This window comes from Rhincodon typus, chromosome 39 (genome assembly GCF_021869965.1).
Source record: "Rhincodon typus isolate 14 chromosome 39, sRhiTyp1.1, whole genome shotgun sequence".
Taxonomy (NCBI): Eukaryota; Metazoa; Chordata; class Chondrichthyes; order Orectolobiformes; family Rhincodontidae; genus Rhincodon; species Rhincodon typus.
The window spans coordinates 6,754,539-6,773,622 of record NC_063370.1 but is presented as its reverse complement, the minus strand read 5'-3'; the positions used below and the strand labels follow the sequence as shown (position 1 = coordinate 6,773,622).

Below are 19,084 nucleotides of genomic sequence, written 5' to 3'. Positions count from 1 at the left end.
TTATAAACACTGACACACCCAGGCACCTCCTATGATCACTGACACACTCAGGCACCTCCTACAAACACTGACACACCTAGGCACATCCTACTAATACTGACACACCCAGGCACCTCCTATTAACACTGACACACCCAGGCACCTCCAATAAACACTAACACAGCCAGGCACCTCCTATAAATACCTACACATCCAGGGTCTTCCTACAAAATGCTGACATGCTCAGGAATCCCCTACTAATACTGATATGTACAGAGACCCACAGCAGCTATTGACAGAACCATGGGCCTCCTGCAAATATGGACATATGCAGGGAACTCTTGCAAATATATGCAGGGGTGCCCTAAAAATACTGACATCTCAGGAAACATCCAGCAAGTACATACAGGGATGCCCTATTAATACTGACAGCTCAGGGAACTCCTGCAAATGCTAACACACCCAGGGAGCTCCTGAAAATACTAACTCACCCATGGAGCTCCTGTAAATGCTAATACTCAGAAGGATGCCCTGCAAATTCTGACTCAGGCAGGGAACTCCTGCAAATACTGGCAAATAGGAAGATGCCTTACAAATACTGACACACACCAGGAACCCCTGCAAATACAGTACACATGGGGGTTGGGGTTGTGGAGAATACCCTACAAATTTAAACACACCCAGGGAACCCTGCAAATACTGACAGATTCAGGCAGTTCCTGCAAATAATGACACACCCAGGGAGCTCCTGCAAATACTGATACACAGAAGAATGTCATACAAATACTGACACATGCATGGAAGTCTTGCAAATACCACGACAGGTAGGGATCCTCTACAAAAACTGAAATGCCCAGAGAGCTGCTGAAAGTGCTGACATGTACAAAGATGCCCTAGAAATACTGACAGATGTTACATTTTTTCCCCCACTGTGTAGCCCTATTAAATATTTCTGTGTCATTGGGGACATATGTTTATTTCTCACATAACAAAGAATTTGTGGCACCTTTATTGAGGAGTCTAGACGACTGTGTTGTTGTGCACTTGTACAGTTTGCTGGAACATTGCCACTACAGATACTGACATAGTGATATTGTCATGAAAAGCCGAAGCAGCTTCTGAAAGGTTATTACTAGACAAACACAAATATAGAAGGAAGGAAAATGTAAATTACTGTTGTTGATATGATCCGAGATAGATCAATGTGACTGTTTTTTGGCTCTCTGTCGTGATGTAAGTAATGAATCACTTATTTTAATATCAGTAGATCCTGCCACAAAATAGAAGAATAATTCACACAATTTCTTATCTCTTAGTACGACCTGTATTAATTTCTAGGCAATAGAATTGAGCTCGCTCTAGGGGCTCCCACTGCAGTATTTCTAGGACCTGTACAGTAAAGTTTGGAAGCCTTTACATTACACTGACAAACCTGCACCATTCTACAGTTTGTGCACTGGGCATGGTTTTGCTAGATTAAGATATCCAATGGCATCCCCTCAAGTTAGGTAGTTTTCTGTTGTTTCTATCTCAAAGGTTTTGAGTTTCTGAAAGTGCAGTCTGCTAATGGTATGGTGAGGACAAAGGGCATTTAGGGCTTTGGTTACTAAAGGGATGTGTTTTTAACCAAAGAGACTGAAGAGTTGAGTAAAAAGCAGAGGTCGACCTGAGAAAGTGGATGAATTATTGTGGTGTTCCCAATGTCAAATCATGTACAGAAAGTGAAGGAAAGACTGGACTGAAAAAGAAAGGATAGCAATAAAATTAGAATTCATTTAATATAATTAAAATTTATGCTTAATATCGTTTATAATTTACTGCATGAAGGAATGAGACTATATGTTTTTAAACCAACGTTTCAAGTCTAGAGGACTCTTCGTAACAGTTCTGAGGAAGAGTCATCTAGATCCGAAACGTTAGCTTGCTCTCTCTCTCCATGGATGCTGCCTGACCAGCTACGATCTCCAGCATATGTTGTTGTCAGTACAGATTTTAGCATCTGCAGTAATTTGCTCCTACATGTTTTTATTACTTATTCATGGCTACTGGGCATCGCTGGCTACGCCAGCATTTATTGCCCATCAGGGAATCCTCATTGGCTTGTTAATCCAGAGACCCACAGAATGTTCTGGGGACCCAAGTTCGAATCCCAGCATGGTGGAATGTGAATTCAATAAAATATCTGAAATTAAGATTTTAATGATGACCATGAATCCATTGTCAATTGTTGGTTAAACCCAGCTGGTTCACTAAAGCCCTTTAGGGAAGGAAAGTGCCATCTTTACCCGGTCTGGCCTACATGAGATCCAGATCTGCAGCAATGTGGTTGACTTTTAACTGCCCTGTGGGCAATAAATGCTGGCTTAGCCAGAAACGCCTTCATCCCGTGAATGAACAAAATGCACAGAAAGCAGTTAAGAAACAACTACTGGAGTCACAAAAAGGTCAGACTGGGTAAGGATACTAGATTTCCTTCCCTAAAGGGCATTAGTGAAGCAGATGGGTGTTTTCAGTAGCAATCATATCAACATAGTCACCATTAGACATTGTTCCAGATTTTTTTAATTGAATTCAAATGTCACCATCTGCCATGGTGGGATCCAAACCGATGTTCCAAGGACGTTGACCAGGTGCTCTGGATTACTTGTCTAGAGAAATTACCACTACATCATCCGTACCTCTTTCACTTTTGGACCACAGGCAATAATTAGCAGTCGTTAACAATTATAATATCACTAAAAACCCACTTCTGTTACAATTTCTAGACATCATTTTCTAGATATTTTTGAATTAACCTGTTCAGATGTGTTATTGCCTCGTTGCCACAGTGGGCTGTGGAGAACAAGTCACTAAGTATATTTAAGACACAGATAGATAGGTTCCTGATTAATAAGGGAATCAAAGGCTACAGGGAGAATGCAGGAGAATGGGTTGAGAGACATATCAGCCATGATTGAATGGCAGAGCAGACTCAATGGGCTGAATGGCCTAACTCTCCTCCTATATTTTATGGTCATATAGTTATGAATACACTTCTGAAGCAGGTGGAACTTGGCGCAGGCCTTTTGGCTCAGAGACAGGAACATTGTACCACAAGAGCTCTAATTAGACTTGATTTTCAATGGCAAATTTAATGGGCTACTAATGTACAAATACAGCACCTTCATGATGCTCATGAGGTAGTTAGAGATGAGATGCAGTTCTTGAGAAGCAGATGGCATAGACATGCCAATCATCTTGTAATTCATGGGTTATTCCTTCTTTGCCCTATTGCTAGTCAATTCCGTATATTGTTATGGTTTGTATCGTTCATGCATTTTTTTTTTGCCACATTCTGACCCAAGTATTTTACCTTTGCTTTCGACGATGCTGCAGAGGTGACAGTTTAATTTTCTGGCTGTCTGGGGTCAGCAGATCTCTATAATTCAAAGCCAAGCAATTCCTTCTTGCTGGGAACTCCATATTTTGTTCAAAGTCCCAATCCTGCAGTTGGTTAAAATATAAAAGAGTTCATCAGGGAAGCAAAGATAAAAATACTAACCATGTGCTTAAGAACCATCATTAGTAACAGCAACAAAGACCGCCAAAGAGGAGGAACACAAACAAGTTAAATTCCTGGAAAACAACACAGTGCTTACAAATCCTTTAAAGGAGAGCTAATGGCTTAATGGTTAAAAGTATTGGAATGACCAGTGAGTCACAATGACCAGAAAGACTTCAAGTACAGGATATAATTAGTTAATTTTGAAAGGGAATGCAGAACATGTCGTCACAAGGAGTCATTGATTTGAATAAGATAGCATAGATGCATTTTAAGAAAAATTGGACAAACATGAGAAAGGCTATAAAAAAGGTTATGTCAATGAAGTGGGATAAGGAAGGATGGGAGAAAGTTCGAATATATAAAAAGCACCAGAATGGACTGGTTGAATGATGTGTTTCTGCGCTGTATGATTTATGGAATCTATGTAATTGAGATGGTCTCATTGTTCCCACTTCTGTTATATCTGTTTCTGGAAGTTGTGATTGCTTTCAGATATTGGGCAAGGACAAGAGTGGGCTCAATGATGATGTCTCCTGCCCTTTCCAACTGCAGTGCTCCCCACCTCCATATCACCATGCTCAATAGCCTGTCAGGTCACATTCGGGCAACGATTACATAAAAAACATCCAGACTGAAGCAAGTACCATACCATCGCAATTATAACAATTCAAGACAGCACATGAACAGGCCTTTCGGCCCACCAAGCCTGCACCGATTCCAATCCTTATTTAAACCTTCTACTTATTGCCCATGCATGGTTTAAATCCCTCTATTCACCTCCCGTTTACGTGTCAGCACGTAATCATAATTTCAATAGTGAAGGAGTCGAATAAAATTGCAAAGTCAAAAAGAAAGTGAAAAAGGTTCTGAATGTTTCATTCACCAATTATGTCCAATATCTTGTTCCCATTATTGTAAACCCAGTATGTAAGTCAATGCTCTAGTTAGTACCATTTTGGTAATAACCACTAGGAAGTCAGACAAAGAATAAATGATCTGTCTTTGCTTACAAACTACATTTTCTTTTCCTGATGTGACATTCGATACAAGACTACATTATTTTGGTAGATGAACCAGGGGAAAGATAAGGATAATTTGTCTGGAATGCGCTGCCTAAAAGGGTGGTTGAAGCCAGATTCAACAGTAAAATCTCAAAGGAAATAAGATGTATACTTGAAAAGGAAATATTTGCCTTAAAGCTATGCCCTCAGGAAAAGACCTTGGTTATTCATCTATCCATGCCTCTCAGATTTTATAAACTTCTATAAAGTCACCCCTCAGCTGCCGACGCTCCAAGGAAAATAGCCCAAGCCTATTCAGCCTCTCCCTACAGCTCAAACCCTCCAACCCTGGCAACGTCCTTGTAAATCTTTCTGCACCTTTTCAAGTTTCCCTCCACCCTTCCTATAGCAGGGAGACCAGAACTGAATGTATCCTAAAAGTGGCCTAACCAATGTCCTGTACAGCCTCAACATGACCTCCCAACTCCTACACTCAATGCACTGACCAATAAAGGCAAGCATACCAAAAGGAAAAGGAAATATTTGCAAGTCTCTTGGGAGGAACAGTGGGAAGGAATTAATTGGATAATGTCTCCGTTGAGTTAACACAGGCACGATAGGCTGAATGGACTCCTTCTGACTTGCATGATTCTATGATACCATCAGCAAATCAAGCTTTTTAAAAAAAATCTGTTCACAGGCTAGGCCAGCGTTTGTGCTATCCTTAATTGCCCTTGAGAAGGAGGTGTCTGTAGTGATTGGAATGCGGTCAGCCAGGTGGACCTCACAGAATCTGAGTTCCCTGATTGGGGCTATTAACCTGGTCCAATCAGGGAGCCCTGGCTGACAGATATAAACAGGAGTGTCAGGGGTTGTGTTCACTCTGAGAGCTGGCTCTGACGGAACTGGATCAGTGTCAAGGACTCTCCAGGTGTAAATAAAGGGTGATGAGATACCAACCTCTGTGGAGTTAATTTCAGTGATGAGCTGCCTTCTTGAACCGCTGTATTCCATGAGATGTAAGTACATCCCCGGTGCTGTTAGGGACAGAGTTCCCATGGAAGGGAAGACAAAGCAAAAGCTGAAGAACTGTACCAGAAGAGGGTTACTTTCCACTGTTACCCCTACAGATAAAGAAATAGTTTAAGGATATGTGAAAATTCCACAAAGAACTTTATCAAGACTTTGTTCTGAGGAAGTTCTTCTGAGGAACTTGTTCTGACAAGTTCTGAGGAAGGGTCACCAGACCCGAAACGTTAACTCCGTTTTCTCCTTCACAGATGCTGCCAGACCTGCTGAGCTTTTCCAGCAACTTTGTTTTTGGTCTTTATCAAGATGTTGACCTGTAAGCTACCAGAGGAAAGCAAATCTCATTGTACAAGAAGCAAAACTGAGAAACAAGTGGTTCAATAATACCCAAGATTTAAAAGAAAACTAAAGATAGTGGTGGAAAAGATGGGGTGGAAGGATTCTACAGGTTTGCAATCTTGGAAGGAAGTTCACACTTTTACCGTCATTTCTGCATTAGCACAATGCAGTTTTAGTAAACATCAAATCACAAAGTACACATTCAATAGCAACCCAGCATGCTCAATTCTCATATTCCACCTCTCTGCTCCATCACTGGGGAGCTGTCTTGCACTAATTCTGTTTGTGAACTTATCAGTTCTGGAAGTCAGTGCTATGACACATCTCCCATGCGAAGCAGCAATTTACACTCATTTATTTCACTTCAGTGTACTGCGTTCACTGTTCATCAAGTGGTGTCTTTATACGGGACAGTTAAAATACAGTCTGTGGAACACCTCAGATCAGGCTGCAAGCATGACCCCATACTCCTCTGGTCACATGTCAGGGTGGGTGAGTTCAAAACTAGGAGGCATAATTTTTAAAGCGAGAACAGCAAGGTTTAAAAAGAACATGAGGGGCAACTTTTTGTACACAGGAAGTGGTTTGTGTGTGAAATGAACTGCTAGAAGTAGTGGTGGATACAGGTAGAGTTACAACATTTAAAGACATTTGGATAAGTACATGAATACGAAAAGTTTAAAGGGATATGGGCCAAACACAGGCAAATGAGACTAATTTCGTTTGGGAACATGGTCGGCACGGACTGGTTGGACTGAAGGGTCTGTTTCCATGCTGTATGACTTTATGTCATTTTAATTCTCCGTCTCTTTTCCACTCTGACCTCTCTGTCCTTAGCAACCTACAGTTGTCCAGTGAAGCTCAAAAGGAGCTTGAAGAATAGCATCTCGTCTCTCCATTAGACACCTTCTAATCTCTCAAGGCCTAACATTGAATTCAACAATTTCAGATGATAACCTCTGCCCTTCTTTTAATTTATTGCTTTTGGTTTTCAGTGTCAGTGATGATTCTGCATTTTTCCCCGTTTAGACTGCTATTAAACCCACCTTTCATTTCTTTGTTTGCCTCAAGAACTCTCTCTTTTTGCCTTGCACCATAATTTCCATTTTGTTCTACCCCCATCTTTCTGCTTTCTCTGCCTCTGTATCTGATTAAAACCTGTTGCATCTCCAGAGATGCAGGCAGACTTGCTGATCTTTTTCCAGTGTTTTCTGATTTCATTGCAGACTTCAAGCCTCAATAGATAAGCAGAACACAGCAGATGTTGGATTTCAAAATGATGAGGATGCAGGGAGGAATAAGTGACTGTTTACTTCCACTTCATGTTTCACTTCAATTAAGGAGGCCATTATTTGTTCTCTCTTTAAGACTAAAGATCCTGGAAACACACAAAAAATGATTACTTCTAAGCTTCTGCACCTTATCTCACATTACAATCAACACAGAAACTGGAATGCTCTGTCGACTGGAATCACCAGTATTCCCTCAATGACACATATTTGTAAATGAAGTCATATACTGAGGCTGCAAGAAACTACAGCGAGTTGTGAACACAGCCCAGTCCATCATGCAAACCAGCCTTCCATCCATTAACTCCATCTATACTTCCCGGTGCCTCCGGAAGGCAACAAACATAATCAAAGAGCCCTCCCACCCTGTATATACTCTCCTTTACCCATTCCCGTTGGGCAGAAGATATAAAAGTTTGAATACACCTATGAAGAGATTCAAGAACAGCTTCTTCCCTGCTGTTATCAGACTTTTGAGTGGACCTCTCAAATGCTAATTCTGTTCTCTCTCTCTCTCTGCACCTTCCCTGTGGCTGTAACACTGCATTCTGCACTCTGTTCTGCTACCCTGATGCACTTTGTATGGTGTGATCTGCCTGTATAACTCACAAAACACACTTTTCACTGTATCTTGGTATATGTGACAACAATAAATCAATCAATATACACATTAAATTTTTTGACTTTTGATGAGGTTGCTTTTCCCTACTTAAAACTATTTACGCACGTTTTCATGATTTATGTTTCTTTTCCCTGCTTTAGCAAACAGGGTGTGTAGTTGTGCTGTTTGCAAAATGCAACAATATTGCACAGGACAAACTCAACATGGCAAGTGTGGAGCAGAATTTGTTTCCCCGTCACACATCCCTTTCCCTCCTATCAATTACGATACAGATACTGATTTTTTCTACTAAGTTTGAGATAGGGTATCTTAGTTGTCTACAACAATCAGCTTTCCCTTTCTGAGTTTCTCAAAAGTATCACAACATAAGTCAAGGCTCAAACTTTTCCATTTATCCCATTGCTGTTGTAGTAAGGCCCTGTTAACCACCATTTTTTTACTTGCTGGCACCACTTTCTCTTGGTGCATGCTGCATAACACAAATTTTACCGCACTCATTTCATTTAATCAGATCACTATATATGATTTATATTAATTTGGAGTCAGCTGTCTTGTTTTAGGCATAGTGGTAGAACATACAGCCCCTCAAACCCCACAATTAAAAAAAAAATGCATTTATAGAGCACTTTTCAGGAACCTTTCAGGGTCTTCCTGAACATTTATAGAGTCAGAGTCATTTAGCACAGAAACAGTACCTTTGGACCAACCAGTCCATGCTGACCATAATCCCAAACTAAACTAGTCCCACCTGCCTGCGCTTGGCCCGTATCCCTCCCAACATTTCTCGCTCATGTGCTTATCAAAATGTCTTTTAAATGTTGTAACTATACCTGCATCCACCAATTCCTTTGGAAGTTCATTCCATGTGCGAACCACTCTTTGTGTTAAAAAATTGGCTGATGTCGTTGTTAGATCTTTCTCCTCTCAACTTAAAAATGTGCCTCCTAGCCTTGAGATATCCCACCCTAGGGAAAGAAACTTGCAATTCACCTTATCCTTTACAAGCAATTAAGTAACCTTGAAATATCAGAACTTGACAACAAATTTGTACACAGCAAGATCCCACATACAGCAACATGATAATCACTATTCTGTTTTTGCGATGATGAATAAAGGATCAATATTCGTCTTCCCATCAGCTCTCCTTCTGCTAAAGACATTCTTTTTTCCAGCGAGGGAACACTTGACTTATCCTCACATCATCATTTGCGGCTGGAGGTTGGGTTACACACTTCCGTCCTTGAAACCCGCTGAACCAGTGACTCAACGGAGAACGCACAGAATCCTTACAGTGCGGGAGCAGGCCATTCAGCCCATTGATCTCCGAAGAGCATTCCACCTAGACCCACACCCCTACCTTATCCCTGTATTTCCACCTAGTCTGCACATCCCTGGACACTATGGGCAATTTAGCATGGCTCATCCACCTAACCTGCACATCTTTGGACTATGGGAGGAAACCAGAGCACCTGGTGAAAACCGATGCAGACTCGGGGAGAATATGCAAACTCCATATGGACTGTGCGACTGTGTTGCAAAGCAGTTCAGGTGTGAGCAGGTTCAACTGCGCCATATTGGCAAGCACGTTCCAGTCCACATTACCAGGCAGCATTCTCTCTCTTTGCATCACTGATCTGGTTGTCCGAGAAGCCTTTGCAACCTCTTACCTGTACCAGTACCTTCCAAGTGATTCAGGCTCTGTAGTGGATCACCCACGTTGACCCTTAGGTTGATCAAGTCTCCAGGAGTCGTATGATCGGCAGCACTTACTGCTTAAGTTTCCAACTCCTAGCAAGTCCTCCCCACGCCATTTTCCACGATAGTAGCAGGTCTCCCCATTTGGGATGCAAACCCTGGATTCACAACACGCAGGCCCCCTTAGGATTGCTATCCAATGGCATGTCAGTCCAGCCATGAAGCACAGACATTTTGGGTTGGTTCTGCAATGACACTGAGTGACTTGCTTGCCTCCCTACCATCCACCAGCCTTCTGTCCTTGTGCAACTCAACCTGTGAATCGTTTTCTGAGGCTGCTCTCCAACTGCTGGTTTAACAACATGTGTCTGGCCACCTGAGTACAGTCACTTGATGACTCTGCAGGTTAGAGTTTCCATTCATCATGCGCCTCATTGCAACTCCGGAGGAATACCCTTGCACATAATAGAAACAGACCTTAAAAACCCATCTGGTTCACAAATGGCCGGTGGGGAAGGAAATCTGACAGTCAGAGTCAGACAGCATGGAGATAGATCTTTCAGTCCAACTTGTCCATGTGGCTGTGCCTAAGTTAGATTCCTGATGCTTTCCATACTCTCTACCCTATTACTTGTTCTGGAATCTTTACTAATGTCTACAGAGCCACAGATTGATAGAGATGTACAGCATGGAAACAGACCCTTTGGTCCAACTCGTCTATGCCAACCAGATATCCTAAATTAGTCTAGTCCCATTTGCCAGCATTTGGCCCATAGCCCTCTAAATCCTTCCTATTCATATACGCATCCAGGTGCCTTTTAAATGCTGTAATTGTACCAGCCTCCACCCTTCCCTCCTTTAACTTATTTTTTCATAATTTTCCATGCAACTGAACGCACCAGGCCACTATTTAGTTTAAAGCCCTAGTTATACGCTTCACGAGGCGTCTGACAGGCAACTTTTTCACACAGAGGATGTTCGAGTGTGGAATGAACTGCCAGAGGAAGTGGTGGATGTGGGTACAGTTAAAACATTTAAAAGACATTTGGACAGGTACATGGATAGGAAAGGTTTAGAGGGATATGGGCCACACACAAGCAAGTGGGACTAGTTCAGTTTGAGAAACTTGGTCAACACAGGCAAATTGGCCCTGTCAGCTTTGCCTTCATTCAATGTTTGTTCTATTTCCGGGAAATTGTCCACCTCAAAGTTCGTGTTTCAAATAGGAGCAATTCTCCATATTCCTCTCATTCAGCTTGAGACTTCAAGTGGACCGAAGCAATAGCCACTTTTTTCTTCCCATCGACACTGCAACAGCACCACGGCAGGGCCAAGGAAACTCCCTCACTGTTGCCACCTGCTGTTCAAAGTCCCATTACAGTTTGTTATAGGTAGGCCAATGATTAATAAATGAGGGGATCACGGTGCAGTGGTAAACTCAGGCTAATATCTGGGGAAATGGTTTCAAATCTTGACGTACCAGCTGGTGGAACTTGAATTCAATTCATAAAACCTACAAGTGAAAGCTAGTCTCAGCAATCATGAGCATGAAATGATCGTAATATGGATTACTGTGAAAAAAACGCCTGATTCACTCATGTCCTTATCTGGTGTTACTTCAGACTCAAAGCAATGTGGTTTACTCTTAACAACCTTCTGAAAAGACCAAGCTAGACAATTACTTCAAGAGCAAATAGGGATGGCCAATAAATCCCAGCCTCATCAGGGTTACTCATATCCCGTGAAAGAATAAAACAAAAGCTTCAGAGAAATGAAACAATTTGAGCTGGTCAGAATGTGAAAAATGAGCAGCTCAGCATTTAGGGTTACATGCAAAATATCCCATCTGGCTGCATGATGTTTTGACATTACTTAGTATAGTCAAGGTGATAGATCTGGCATGACATAAGTAACACATATGAGTAACACAAATCATTTCCACAAACATTAGGAACAGGATAGTTCATGATTGCAGAGCATATAGTTAGTCATAAGGGTACGGAAAGGCAGTGCCTGAAAGGGTGGCGGGGACAGATTCAATCATGGCTTTCAAAAAGAAATAGCCTAAAGACTGGAAGATAAAAATAATTTAGGTTTTCAGGAAGAGGGCTGGCTAAGTTGCTTTTGCAGGGTAGAATCTTATGCTCTCTAAAATGCCCCCTGCCATTTGCGGGTCATGAACTCACTAGTTGTCAGGGCACTTTCCAAGTGGATCTACCCTGAGACAGGCAATTAAGAATCAGTCTACAAACAGGCAACTGGTCATACATAATAAAAACAGAAGTTGCTGGAGAAGCTCAGCAGGTCTGGCAGCATCTTTGAAGAAAAAATCAGAGTTAACATTTTGGGTCCGGTGACCCTTCCTCAGAACTGGTCATACATCTTGGCTTCGGACGAAACTGGCTACTAGCCTCTGTCAGTAACCAGCCACCTCCGGAAAGATCACTTGCTTCCCTCCTGGGCAGATCCCACCCATAGGGAACCAACCCAGGCCAAGAGTCTCCTTCAATTCTGTTGTTCTGAACTTTTAATTTCTCTATTTTCTAATTTATTCCTACAATCTGGAATGCTGGACTTTTTACTTCTTTATTTTTCTAATTTTTTTTCCTGAGTATTTTACTGAAGAATCTGTACCTAACTACCTTGTACCTAAGATGGCACGCTAAGTGGAGATTTGCAAACTTTTCACTGAACTCATTTGAGTACATGTGACAATAAAGCTAATTCAATTCAATTCTGTGATTGTTAATTGTTCGAACTCTCATGGGTTATGCCACCCAAAGCCTTAGTGCTTCAGATTATGTGCTCTACTTGTGGCGGTGGTCATGGTGAAAGGTCGAGGGCGGGGGGGGGAGGAAATTGTCAAGACATTTTATCTCGAAAGGAAAGGAAGTTACTGAAATTTCTCTCTTTGCAAATTGTTGCACAGGAGAAGAGTTGCGAGAGAAAAATTGGTGCAACAGTATTTGGCTGGGGTCATCACCAACTGCCAACAGTTGTCAACTGAAGTTGAACTTAACCAAGCTGAAGTGGAGAACTTAGTTCTGCCGTGTTTTGAAGAGAGTGTCACTCTCTTGTAAGAATTAATTTAGAATTTTCAACCTCAGAAAGCTGTGGATCCTCACTCATCGTAAACACTCTAGTTAGAGATTGACAGCTATTTAGACAGTCAGGGAATCAAAGGGATAGTACAAGATGCTGGAATCAAAGTAGAAAATCAGTATGATCTTATTGAACAGTCAAACAAGCTCCAAGAGGCTGAACGACCTCCTCCAGCTCCTATTTCTTATGTTTGTAACATTTTCCACCAAAGCACACTGAGTGAATTTCAGAAGCTCAGATTGTGCAATGCAAGCTTCATTGCTTCAACCCTCTGCATTCAATCAAGCTGGAAAAGTTATTGTATCTAATCAAGTTGGATTTATACTGCAAATTTCAGGGTTGATCGGCAAGATTAACAATTTCACAATGACATTGAAACTGCAGCACTGACCCAGCATCAAAGCGAAATCTATTGCCACCAATTTGGAAGGAAAAATTTGCAGGGTTACAGGGGAAAAGGCAATGGGGAGTGGGACTAACTGGATAGCTCTAATTACAGCCAGCACCACAGTGATGGGCTGAATGGTATCCTCCATCTATGCTGCAGATTCTACTGTTAAATCCATCATTTCTCTTTCTGCCATTACTGGAGCTGCAAAGCAGTTTTTGCACCTATCAGCGCTACAGTTTTGTCTGTACAACATGAAATTCATCAGCTCAGTTAAAGAAGGAAGCAGGTGGAACTAATTTGGTTTGGGAACACGGTCGGAGTGGATTGTTTGGACCGAAGGGTCTGTTTCCGTGCTGTATGACTATAAGACAGATTAGCTCACCAGTATCTTCTTAAAGATCATCAACAAATGCTGGCCTAGTCTGCAACACCCACATCCCAATAACCACCAGAGAAAAAGAAATTTCATAAGGCTATATACTTCACTTAAGAAGTATTTAGATGAGCACTTGAGCGCACAGTGCTATGTATTAGAATAGATAGATGCTTGATGACTGGCACAGACATGAAGGGGCGAAGAGTCTCTTTGCATACTGTAAAGCTCTATGACTCTATAGTGAAAAAGAACGGCCCTGGATAGCTCTATGTGGGCATTTGTTCCTATTGTTTTTAGCACTTTAGGATAAAGAATAATTAGTCAGTACTTCTGCTTCTTCTTAATGTCCAGTGATTCCCTGTGGAAAAGTGCTCATTTTAACGATGCTGTGGCTTTAAGAGGTGATTTTTGTCCAGTCTTTTTTTTGAAGAAAGGTTTTAAGGCAGAGGTAACAAGCAATCTACCAGAACCTCTAGAATAAACAGTTTGTGAGGCCTTGGGGATTTTTTTCTAAGGTGGAACAATAGAAGCAGCCTGGATGGATGTGGTCAAACCCCCAAAGAATCAAGATGTTTAGTTTAGCTTTCAGCATGTTGCTTTGGGGTCTTGAAGAGGTGGAAGCTATTTTCTGTTTCTCACTCGGTTACAGCCAAGTGCTGGGGTCTCTCTGCCTGCTACAGGAGTTGCATGTGAGACAATCTGTTTTTTGAATTTGCATTTTTGCCAACTGTATGTTTATGGGATGTTACTATATTGGAACAGTTAATTAGTATTGGTTACTGAATCTACTATTCTGTTAAGTTTTCCAATAGAGCTGTTATTCCAATTCCTTCTTTCTTTTGTTGCATTTTAACTACAGTGGATGAATAAAGTGTGCTTTGCTTTAAATCTGGTAGTTTGACCTATCGAATTGCATCTGGAACACAATACCTTACATTTACCTTTAAAATAAGAAAACGTTGGGGTCTAGACTATCTTCTGAATATTTTAACAGAGTTTGGTCTGGTCCATAATATCATGTACAGACTCCTGGGATGTAAGGCTCCATATAGTTGAAAAATCTTTGGACCAAGATAGTATCTCTGCATCATACCCCACTGAGGAATAAACACCTTAAGGAGAGGAAAAAAATCACCAGGCAACAATTACAAGTGAAAGTACTACATTAAAAATAAATTTGTCCTAACCAACATTTATCCTCCAATCAACACCACTAAAACAGTTCATTCTTTCCCTCTGTTGTAAAATGAGCACACCCAGATTCCCCGAGGAGGACGATAAGTTTACTTGAATTGTTTCAGATCTATGAGAACAAGGCTTTGCCATTTCCTTCTTGCATCTGCTTCGCCATTCGATGCAATTAATTCAATCTGTACCTGAGCTCCATCCACCTGCCTTGCTATCATATAGCTTGCCATCCTTATCTAACACAAAAAAAAAGGCAATTTCTGCCAACTGTCTCAACATTTGGAGCATTTTTGGGGAAAGATCCTTTCACGTTTGGGGAGGCAATGACCTCGTGGTATTATCGCTGGACTGCTAATTAATCCAGACACCCAGGTAATGTTCTGGGGACTTGGGATCCCAACATGGCAGATGGTGGAACTTGATTTCAATAAAAATCTGAATTAAGAAATGAAACCATTATCGATTGTTGGGAAAAGCACTTCTGGTTCAATAATGTCCCTTAGGGAAGGAAACTGCCTCCTTACCAGGTCTGACCTATATGTGACTCTAGACCCACAGCAATGTAGTTTACTCATAACTGGGCAATTAGGGATGAGCAATGAATTCTGGCACAACTCGTGACACCTACATCTCACGAATGAATTTAGAAAAAGTTTGCACTCGGCTCACTGCAAAAAATGGTGCTACCTCAATTCATACTTAAGCGGCCCAGCCCTGAATTGAAAACTAACTCCCTTCCAAACTCTCCACCAAATTCTGGATTCCCCTTGCTTTTCATTGACCTTAATAGTTTGCTTAATCAAACAGATCACCCTTAATCATCCCTACTCAACAGAAAACAAACCAAGTGGCCAGGCTGACTATAAACTAGGGAATGGGCTGTTGAGGGTGTCATATCTGCCAACAGTCTGCCCCTCTTCTCTTGTTATGTTCATGCCCGTGTGTCCTTGGAGAGAAAGCATGCAATGTCCATCAATGCTCTCAATTTCTTTAGAGAGAGGTGCGCACCGCGGGGAATAGTGTTTTGTTCCCCTCCAACTCCATTTTGATTTACATCCTGCTGCTCTCCCTACCCATTGCCCACAATGGGCTGTGCTAGTAAATATCTAATTAGCTACACAGGTATTTTATTGGTGGCAGTTAGTAGTTTAATAAAAACACAGTGATTTGGTGGTAGGAACGTAGCTCAGTAAAATAACAAACCAAGTCTATGCAGTTTAGATTTTTTTTTAATATACCTGTTCAGAGACGTCACTACACACCCCCTGGAGCAGGTGGAACCTGAACCTGGGCCTTCTGGCTCAGAGGTAAGGACATACCACTGTTCCAGTCTACGTAATTTGGGAAGAATGGAAAGGGTGGTAGTGGTATGATATATGAAAGCACATTTTTAGATATTTTATGACCAACTTGTTCAGAGATGCACCTCTGCACCAGGTGATCCTTGAACCCAGGCCTCCTGACACAGAGCTAAGGATACTATCACTGCGTCACAAGAGCCCTATTTCCAACACTTTCAGATACTTTCAATCAAGCCATTCAGGCATGTTTGACATGCCTCTGGTGCAGGTGGGACATGAACCCGGACCTTCTGATCGAGAACTAGGGACACTGCCACTGCACCACAAAAGCCCCTCAAGCGAGTACATTTTTACACAATACTTAACAATGACCTGCAATCTGTCGGCTGAGTGAGTGCTTGAGGGTTATCATTTACCGTGCAATGGGGATTCAGAGGAGGAATAGCACTGATTGAGTTGCTCTATAAAGAGCTGGCATGAACACAACGGGCCAAATGGCCACCTTCTGCGTCATGATGACTATCCCTTTCATCAGGTAACTTTTCCTCATAATTTAAACCTTCAAGCCCCAGTATCACTGTGCTGAATCTGGACCACATTCTACTCAAGTTCCGCAATATCCTGGCTGAACCGAGATGTCCATGAATGAACACAGTTACATAAAATGGGATTGAGCTAAGGCTCTGCACAGTTGTAGCGAAACTTACACATCTCTCCAGCTGATTTTTTGGATTGTTTATCTGTGTAAATTCCAGAACCTGGGTTCTCACAGGAAGTTCCAGATTCTTCCAGTCAATGACCCCTCATAAAGAAAAATAGCATGGGCAACCAAGTTGCCCTCATTTTGAAAATGTTTAAAATTTGCTCAGTGTGCCGGTCAAAGAGAAAGAAGGCCAGTCACCTCACGTTCTGATCGTGACGACATCTCTAGCCCACGGGGATGGAGCCACGATTTTTCTTTCCCTGGCAGCTGTCTGCCAATGGCGACGTCTCTTGGTCAAAAGAAACCTGTGATTGACCTCGCAAATGTTCACTTCTTCTGCATCCCCTCCACAGGGTAACCGAAGGGAAGCCTTAAAAGTAGACAGGGAGAGATTATAAAGAAAGAACATCCCGTCTTTACAGTGGCACATTTCTTCAGAGGCATGCCGTAGAAGCCCTTCAGCCCAACTCGTCCAGGTCAAACAGGTTTACTAAACTCAACTATTCCATTTGCTTGCATTTGGCCCATATCCCTCTAAACCATTCCTTTCCATGTACCTATCCAAATGTCTTTTATAAATGTTGTTCCTCATGTTCTTTTTAAAACTTTCTCCTATCACCTTAAAAATATGCCCTCTAGTTTTAAACTCCCCTACACTAGGGAAAAGACCCTTGCTATTCACCTTATCTATGCCCCTTATGATTTTGTAAACCTCTATAAGGTCACCCTTCAACCTCTTATGCTCCAGTGAAAAAAGTCCCAGTCTATCCAGTCTCTCCTTATAACTCAAACCCTCCATATCTAGCAACATCCTGGTAAATCTCTTTTGAACCTTCTCCAATTTAATGAGTGGTTTGTGTGTGGAATGAACTGCCAGAGAAAGTGGTGGATGCAGGTACAGTTACAACATTTGGATAAGTACATGAATAGGAAAGGTTGTTGGGATATGGACTAAATGCAGGCAAGTGGGACTAGTTTAGTTCGGAAACATGGTCAGCATGGAATAGTTGGACTGAAGGCTCTGTTTCCGTACCATATAGCTCTGTGACTCTAAATGTTGCAACTATACCTGCACCTACCACTTCCTCTGGCAGCTTGTTCCATACATGCACCACCCTGTGTGTGAAAAAGTTGCACAAGCTCCACTTCCTATTTTCACAAAGTAGGCGTCCCATCTGTGGGCAGTGGCAAAGTCCAGAATATAAGACCACATTAGTGAACAAAAGGTGAACATGGCGGGGGGGGCTCTTTTAGTGTAACCATAAGAAATAGGAACAGGAGTAGGCCGCTCAGCCCTTCCAGCTCATTCCACCATTCGACAGGCTCATGGCTGATCTAACACTCTTCATTCGCTTTCCTGCCCTTTCCCCTGCAAAGGGGCAACTGCAAACTCCTCTTATTCGATGGTTGCTACATCCATCAATTAGTTTTCTTTTTAAAAATAAGCGCTTGTATGGATGGGAAGATACAGTCATGTAGGCCCCAGCGGAGGATGGGTGTATGGATCGCTCAAAGGGGAGTGCACAAGTAGGATGGGCCAAATGGCCTCCACACACAAGTGTGGTCATCTCTCAGCCTTCCCCACACCTTACCAACCCTTCATGCCTGGTCCCACATTTCATAAGCTTTTGAGATCCCCAGGAGTCACAGTAATTTACGTCCTTTTTTTGCTTCTGTTTACCCTTGGCCATTTTTGAGCCTCACCTGTCCACCTCAACGCCCCATTTTGGAGCAGGTCACGTGGTGCCTGCCCCTCCATCACCCCCACCCTCCACCACCTGCCCGCACCTGCGGGGTCACGTGTCCCCTCCCGTTCCCGCTCCACCTTCGGCCGTTGCCGTTCGAACAGTCCCTTTGGCGGGAGGAGGAGGTGCTGGCGGCTGGCGGAGGCGGGGCCGAGGCCAATTGGCCGCCGCAACGCCGGCCGCGATTGGCTAACGCCCCGTTGCTAGGGGCAGGGCAGAGGGGAGGAGGCAGCCGAGGCGCTCTGTCGGCAGGGAGCATATTCAGACCGCCTGTGGGCGGCGCTCAGGGAGGGTGGGTATAGTCGCTTTCCTCTTAAAACTTTTCCCTCTCATCATTATGTTTATTTCTTATTTTGGTCATTAGCCTTCCTCCATCTCATTTTTCTTACACCCCGCTTTCTTTGGAGGCATTTTTTTTTGCATTTGGCCGATGCGTTCTCAGATATTGAAGCTGCAATGCTTGCCATTTTAACAAGTTAAGATACATATAGTTGTAGTGAGAATTCAATTTTACCTTACTCTGAATTCCTATGAAAATTTAACAGAATCAAACGCACATCGTTATACCTGAATATTTACAAATTTCCCTATATTTGGGTGGGTATGACGTTTTCGATATTTAGATAGTGCAGTGCTTCTCCACTTTAACAAAATGCACAGCGTTATATCTGAATACTTATTTATAAACATTCCCAGCATTTGGACGTAATAGACGTTCTCAGATATTTAGATGCTGCAATGCTTGCTACTATAACAAGTTAAAATGCACATCATTATAAT

General features: G+C 42.3%; 1 protein-coding gene across 1 annotated transcript in view; it reads right to left on the bottom strand.

Annotated features, from left to right (window-relative positions):
* Positions 1 to 18,433, bottom strand: part of LOC109923047 (meiosis initiator protein) — a 61,436-nt gene extending 43,003 nt beyond the window's left edge. Inside the window, exons 1-3 of the mRNA XM_020523092.2 lie at positions 18,348 to 18,433; positions 16,758 to 16,929; positions 3,332 to 3,462 (exon numbers count right to left, since the gene is read on the bottom strand). Coding sequence (XP_020378681.1) covers positions 3,332 to 3,462; positions 16,758 to 16,781 — 155 coding nt within the window. The 5' untranslated portion in view covers positions 16,782 to 16,929; positions 18,348 to 18,433. The remainder of the gene's footprint in view (positions 1 to 3,331; positions 3,463 to 16,757; positions 16,930 to 18,347) is intronic.
* Between the last annotated feature and the right edge of the window lie 651 nt (positions 18,434 to 19,084).